The sequence below is a fragment of the Populus alba genome, chromosome 12, assembly GCF_005239225.2.
Source record: "Populus alba chromosome 12, ASM523922v2, whole genome shotgun sequence".
NCBI classification, from domain to species: domain Eukaryota; kingdom Viridiplantae; phylum Streptophyta; class Magnoliopsida; order Malpighiales; family Salicaceae; genus Populus; species Populus alba.
The window spans coordinates 12,312,098-12,319,648 of NC_133295.1; the positions used below are offsets into that span (position 1 = coordinate 12,312,098).

Sequence of the window (7,551 nt, forward strand, 5' to 3'; positions counted from 1 at the left end):
CAAGCCTTGTCCCTGCACCATATTGAGATCTATATTGACAGATAAAATAAAAAGTTGTGCCCAATAATTCTCCGCTAATTGCTGAGAATATCCTCTTCAAAATTCAAGAAATATTTATGTCTAAGTTATGTCAAAACCGTGCTGATAAAGACTAATCTCCTACTTTTTTTTCACGAATTCCCTGTATTTAATGAGATGCATGCATAGGAGATTGCAACGAAAGTTAATATTGAGATGCAAAAACTTACTGAAAATAAAGAAAGAAATTACGATCTTACAACCTTTTAAATTACAGCTAAAACATAGAAAAAAAAAAAACTTTGAATAGACAATATGTCTTATGCAAATAATATATAAAAAATGTTTAAAACAGTAAACTGAAAAGACCTTCAGCTGAAAAGGAAAGAAATCTGAAAATAACAAGATAAAAAAAAAAAAAAATAACAACTTTCGGATCTAATTTGGGTATAAAAAATAACCAAAATTTGAGCTGTTTTCGTTAATAAACCTGTTTAATTTACTCGGATTTTCTCTTAGATTTTAACTTGCGGACCTAATCTATGCACATACTTTATACAATACGAGCCAGTCATGCAAGAAATTCAACATGTGGGTCAGCATTGAAAGCAGATGGAACACATGGATTGTCTGTATCTACAGACTACAGCATGTGAGTGATTAGAGAAAATGCTTAGTGATGAGAAATTATATGCTGATTATGCTGTAAAATCATCATATAATTTCTCATCACTAAGCATATAATCAATTTTTAATTTTTCCTGTCAAAATTGACATACCAGCTGAATGGCTTTAGAGAATTGTAGCTTGTTGATATACGAGGGGAAAATCTTTCTTTAGAACATGTTTAAAAGTGTAGTTGCGGTACTTGAATTTTTAAAATGTTTTTTATTTAGAAATATATCAAAATAATATTTTTTTTATTTTTAAAAAAATATTTTTAAAATCAGTATATTAAAATAATTTAAAAACATTTTAAAAAAAATTAATTTGAAGTAAAAAAAAATATATATTTTAAAATTTTTAAAAAATATTTTTAACATTAAATAAATAGGCTAGCTGACTAGTTTGATGAATCTACTTTTCATGCCAATCATTCGATTCATAATTAATCCAATCATTAAGTTAATCAAACAACGTAAATATAAGGCCTTTTGTTTTGTTAATGATGCGATTAGCCTTTTGTTGTCCGTATGTTTCATGAATTATTGCGATTTTAATAAAGTTAAATAAGGCAACCATGCATGGAGGTAATCAATCAAGCAATCTATGTAGCTTTCTTGATGTGATATTTCGTGTTGTTAGTTAATCTGAGGTTATGACGAACACCCTTTGTCTTCCATTGTTAATTAAGATGAGTGCATGCACAAGTAAACATGTCTATTTAATAGACTTGTGGGGCAAATAATGATACCAAGAACAATGGTGTATTTTTTTAACAGTTAGAAATGTAGCCCAAGGATACCGATACCTAACACACCTTTCTATTTATTTTTTGGGTTTTTAGGAGCAGTGTACATATAAGCTTTTAATGCATATATATATATATATATATATATATATATATATATATATTTTTTGGATGCATACAAGAGTTTTTCTATGCACGGTAAACACCATTTTCTACCTTAATTCCATTTCTCATGGCAATATTTTCATCACTAACAGGCATGCACAACAATCATAGTATAGTATGACTATTATAATTTGTCAAGAATAATATACTAATTTCTCCATGATACATTTTTATTTTCCATGCAAAAATTTCAATATCCATGTATAAATACCATAGTTTTAAGATCTGGCTCAGTGGCCTGGCCCGATTTAAGGGCTCAAGTTTCAGATTTTGACCGAATCAAAAAAAAAATTATAAAAATCAAAACAACACTATTTTAATAAAAAATAATAATAATAGTTAATAGGTTTACAACCTGGTCTTGACTGGGCCTTGTCGAGTCATATCAAGTTTTTTTTTATTATTTTTTTTTAACCTGATCTGATTTCAATCAGTCTTAAATTAGCCTTCTTAGGTCAATTATTAGACTAGATAGTCTAAATGTCAAAACTATAATAAATACACATGATCATTATGCGAAATCTTAGATATAATCCTTAACTAGAACTCTACTTAGCCATTGAAAACCAAGCTACACTCACATTCTAGGCCTGGAGCTATAGAAGTTAATCATGTCATTCTAAACTATAGAAGCCAATTATGCCATCCTAAACCATAACAACCAATTATAAAAGTCAATCGTGTTAATCTAGGCCTAGTCCTTAGTCTTTTTCTTTTCACACGTGCATTTCTCTTTTATTTCTTTTTATAGACACTGCACTTTTTTTTTACTTGCTGATTTAAGTATTAGAGGTTACTTTGTTTCAACATGGAACTTGTTTTGCAAAAAAGCTTGTAGATTCATGGTCAAACTAAGTCATAATAATAACAATGTAGGACACAACCATGAGAAATCAATTTTTTATCCAAAGTTTTTCCAACTCCATCAATTATCATTGCTGGCTGTTACTTTAGAATAGAACAATTGGTTGATTTCCAATTTATTGAGAAGGTAGCTTGTACAGCTCAAATTTTGGTATAAAGTTGAACCTAACTCTTTTACATTAGAAGGAATGTATCGTTTTTGTTTGATAACCTGGTAAATTTGACCTCCGTTTAATTACAGAAACAGTAGCAGAAGGGACCCAGATAAATGCTTCACTGCGCGGTTGATGCTATCACCATTGCTTTTGAGATCAAATGCATGTACATCTGTGCACATCATCAATGCTAGCTAGATAATAACTAGAAATTGATGGTTTGGCTATTTTCAGCCAAATTTGACCAAAATCTTTTAATTGTCTATGTTCGTAATATCCTTGTATTTTGATTGCTTCCTCTTTCTAACACTGTTCTGGGAAGAACACTCATGTATTAGCACTGTTACGATGAAACTTGCGAGGGAGAAGTAACAGTATCGAAGAAGTTGCTTGATGCTTATGACAAGATTTTAAGGAAATAGAAGTCCATAGAGTTAAAAGATCTGTCTTAAGAAAGATGGGTGGGGAGTTCAGTTCACCTCAAACAGCTCAACACATAAAATGCCAAAACACGTTCAGAAGATTCCAACTACACAAATTAAAGCCAACGATAACAAGAACAGATGCATAAGTACTAGTCGTGTCAGGTACAGTAACAGCATCTTTTATCTAGTCATTTTAACCTCTCATTCACGCTCTCTCTTTCCATGGAAGAGGAGGGAAGAAGCAGTAAAAATAACTGTAATAACAGAATGACTGGAGATTAACCACAATAATTCAATCACTGCTGTTTATATGAACTACATGGAAAAAAGTGTCTAGCTAGGGCTTAACAACCATAAAGGGGTCTTTGGAATTTGTGCGAGCAAGACTTTAAGGGTTCAAAATGGACAGGAACAAGGGATCTACGAAAAGATCTGGTCTTATTTGGTCGGTTCTACATGTCTTTGTGCTCTTCATCCATTGGTGCTGCTGCCCTTTATTCATGTTTTAGATGCCACTTTCATTCTATTGGACTTGGAACCAGAGCTTTAAATAAGTGAAGAAGCAAGCCTCAATTCTTCCATTGGAACTTATGCTCGAACCAATGCAGCTTTGCTTTGAGTTTTTCATCTCTTCCTGTTGATTTCTTAGTTTCCCCTGGTTAGTTTTTTTTTTGGCTTTGACATCTCCTTGCAAGCTGGAAATATAGATCCACAGGAGGAACAAAAGTCGCAGGATCAAATTTAAGAATTACTTAATGAATAAATTTAATAAGGAGCATGCTATATATATATATATATATATATATATATATATATATATATATATATATATTCAGGATGTTTTAGTCAATTACTAGTAGCATTTATTTATTTTGTGATTGCTACATGAGACAGGACATGAGGGCTTACCAGATGTTTGTAGGGCAGCTCTTGGTATCTATTTAATGGAAAGAACACAGGTTGCTGCTGAGCCCAGATGGACTAAGAAACTTTTGTCTTCGCTCATCCACATCCCACATTAGGTTACAACTATCCTGAAAATGATGTGTTTGTCATTGTTAGAAAAATGTCCTTAGCAATCAACTAAAAATCTCCTTTAACTGTAGGTGAATGGTAAAAAATGTATACCTCAGTAGTGAAGGCAGAAGGCCTCATTCCTTGAAGTAAAAGTGAAGTTGAATTATCAACAAGAGGATAGTTATTTGCTGTAGCAAAGGAGGTAGTAGGAGTAGCGGTGGTGGTGGTGGCGGCGGCGTCAGCAAAAGCTGTGGGTTGGATTGGACTGCATTGCTGCAGAGATGGCAGTGGTGGAGACATGCTACTTAATCTCTGCATATTCATGTCAGTGACAAAGATCCTCATCAGCTTTATTCATAAACAATAAAAGTTGTGGTAAAAGTTGGACCAAAAAGCAAATGACCAAAATAAATTCTTTTTCTAGCCCATTTTTACCTCTGGTCTGACCATGAATGCATCAAGCTCCATTCCAAAATCATAGAACAAGGGATTAAAAGAGGCAAGCTTCATGGATAAGAACTGTGAAAATTACAAAAACACAATTGGTTTAACATCCATGCATTACTATTACATGAACAAAAGAAGTAATTATCAGAGTTATAATTACAAAATAGAATACAGCAATCACCCCACTTAACGTCTATTATCATTACCTCCACTTGATTTTGTAGGGACTGAACATAATTAATAATCTCATCCAACATAAGGGCCTTCCCAGTTACCTAACATCAAACCACGCCACATGAGATGTTAGATGTATACATCACCTTGAGGAGAAACTAAAAGGATGACACTATACTAAGAATACTTTATTTAGAGACACAAAGTTAAGACAAGGAGCTGGAGTTTTACCTTGTCGCAGCCAGGAACAAGGCGTTGTAGCGTCTTCATTCTCTCACTGATTTTCTCTCTTCTTACCTAAAACCCATTAACAGGAAGTATTAAGTATAACGAGACATGGATAGACAGTACTGTGTAGGAGTTGGAACGTAATTGATAGATACAAGGTTAATTAGTTAACTTTTTGTGAGGGTAAAATGGGAAATTGAAATCTCAATCAAAATTAGAGTCTGAGCTTTGTAGGGGTGGAGCATAGTACCCTCTCTGCAAGGCTGTGGCTATCTGTTGCTTGGCCCCTCCTTGCTCTTACATGAACGTAGCCTGTTGGAGGCTCTTCAGGAACTTTCTTCACGGCTTTTGGCGTCTTCTCTTCTTGTTTCATGTCACCTCTGCATTTCTTTTGTCTCTTGCTTTTCACTTCTTTAACATCCTGTAACAAGAAAGCCATACAAACAAAACTTATGAAGTAATGAATCATGTACTCTTTTAACAGAATTTGTACTGTTGTAATTAATGAACTTTGTTAGTTGCGGTCTACCTTTGATTGAGCAGAATTCAAGGACCCATTAGTAGTCTTCCTCTTCCTGTCCACGGGGATCACTTCTTGAGTAACTTGCTCACCAGTTTCAAGCTTATCAACCACGGTTGAGGAGCCTGTGCTCGGTTTTTTAGTCAAGGAAGTCTCATCATCACTAAGAGACGCCTTAGAGCTATGATCATGATGGCTAAATTCTTGGAATCTAACATCAAGAGGAGCTTCATGAAGAGTTTCAGGAGGGTAAAGTTGATAAAAACTGTTGGTATTGATGCCTCCAGCTTCATCATAAAACCAATACATGCTGTTGTTCCTGTTCATAACAGGTGTGGTAATGTTTGGCAAGATAACTGAGTCAAGAAATAAAGGTGGGTTCTGATACGAAAAGGCTGCCATTTGAGAGAGAAAGAAGCCTTGGAATTGAAATTATTGCGCAAGTTTTCAAGGAAAGTGATTGAAGAGAGAAGCTGAGATGGTTGTGATGATGAGACTTGGAAGGAGCCAGAAGTAGAGTCAGGAAAAAGTGGCTCTCTGTGACCGAAAACTAAGAGGTCCCCAGGCTTATATAAAGATCAGGAATGAGAGAGAGAAACACACTATTACGCAAAAATCCATACATTGTTCTGTTCATTTGACTGGTCTCATTAATCTCTCTCTCGCTCCCCCTCAAAATTTAAAAAAAAAAAAAAAAACACTAAAATAAAAGGAAATTGGAATATTCATTCCCACCAGTAATAAATCTAATAAGAAAATGTATTGAATTTCATTAAAGACAAAATGAAATTTATTGTGTCTTGTCGTCTCTGTTGCCCAAGGATCAATCACCTAAAGTTACTCTCTCTCTCTCTCTCTCTCTCTCCTTTTATCTTGCTAAGCAAGGATGAGGCTTGAAATTATTTACGGAACAGATTAGGTTAGACTCAGAAACAACCCAGCATTCCCCGAACTGACCTTGCATCCTCCCAGGCTAGCCACGCATCCTCCTCCTTCAGTGGATTGGCCGCGCATCTCCTTCCCTGGTGGATTGAGCTCACGTCTGCCCGGACTACAGACCTGGTACATTACCCCCTGCTGGTCAAAATTAGTTTACTCGCCGTCATCAACCATGAAGATAAAATGTACAGGCACTAGATATTCATGTATCCTCACATCATAATGGAGCTCATAGAACGACGTTAAGGCATACTATTGCCGGAAAATGACCACGTGTCGCCCTCCTTTCTGATCAGTCAACAGCTATTATCCCACATAATTGCCTCTAAACTAGACCAAATAGTGTCTTGCAATCAATCTATGCCCTTCATTCCACACAAGTTGATGTACTTCACTTGTATAAAACACCAGGTAAAAGGGAAATATACTCATTCCATACACTCCACCTTGTTATACATTCCACCTGCATTTATCATCTTCCTTTTTAATTCACTGCAAACACCCACAATACAACTTCTATAAGCTTTATTCCCTCTGTACTGGTACTAATTTAAGTGAAATCCAAGTCTAGCAATCGATCCTAATCTCCGGACTCATTCGTTAGTCTTAAAACGACGTTGATTTTGTGAGGTTTTTCACGAAGCTCATGAGCTGGGTTTTCAGTAGGTGTAATAAATGATTCAGAAAATTCAAAGATAAATTAACTACGTATGCTTCGGCAGCCCCTTTTTCCACGAAGCTCATGGTTTTTTGTATGTTGTAGAATAATGATGTTTAAATGACAGTAGCTTTTGCAGCCCCTTTTTTCGTTTACTGTCATATATATATATACATACTAATTTTGCTCGGTGCTTTATCATGTACTGTTAACAAATACAATACAATTCACGATAAAATGACTATTTTACACTTTAAAAATCAAAGAATTTAACACACTCCATAGTAAAGAAGTATTTTCACATTTTATTACAGTGTAATTATGCTCATACCTTTAAAGAAAAAAATAACAAAGGAGTGTTTTGAAATTTTTATATTTTTTATACAGTATAATTAGTGCATAGCATCTAATTCTTTTAATTTCAATATTTAATTTTATTTTTTTTATTTAATTTTGATTTTCATTCTTTTAATTACTATTTTATATCCTTTTACTTTTAATTTTCAATTAAGTCCCTCATTATTTTTTTT

At 34.1% G+C, this 7,551-nt stretch overlaps 1 protein-coding gene across 1 annotated transcript; it reads right to left on the reverse strand.

The window, feature by feature from the left end:
- Positions 1-3,108: 3,108 nt before the first annotated feature.
- LOC118044627 (basic helix-loop-helix protein 80) lies at positions 3,109-5,974 on the reverse strand. Its single transcript, XM_035053021.2, has 8 exons — positions 5,434-5,974; positions 5,155-5,325; positions 4,908-4,973; positions 4,709-4,777; positions 4,491-4,574; positions 4,167-4,367; positions 3,948-4,072; positions 3,109-3,733 (listed from the first exon to the last, which is right to left on the reverse strand). The coding sequence occupies exons 1-7, from the start codon at positions 5,824-5,826 to the stop codon at positions 3,980-3,982; spliced, it is 1,077 nt and encodes a 358-aa protein (XP_034908912.1). The 5' UTR covers positions 5,827-5,974; the 3' UTR covers positions 3,109-3,733; positions 3,948-3,979.
- Positions 5,975-7,551: the final 1,577 nt, after the last annotated feature.

Excerpts from the sequence above, each read along its gene's own strand:
- LOC118044627 (XM_035053021.2), bottom strand. The coding sequence starts at position 5,826 with ATGGCAGCCTTTTCGTATCAGAACCCACCTTTATTTCTTGACTCAGTT. Across the intron at positions 4,974-5,154 it reads GCCACAGCCTTGCAGAGAGG|GTAAGAAGAGAGAAAATCAG; the intron begins GTACTATGCTCC and ends AATGGGTTTTAG. Across the intron at positions 4,575-4,708 it reads CCCTACAAAATCAAGTGGAG|TTCTTATCCATGAAGCTTGC; the intron begins GTAATGATAATA and ends TAATTTTCACAG.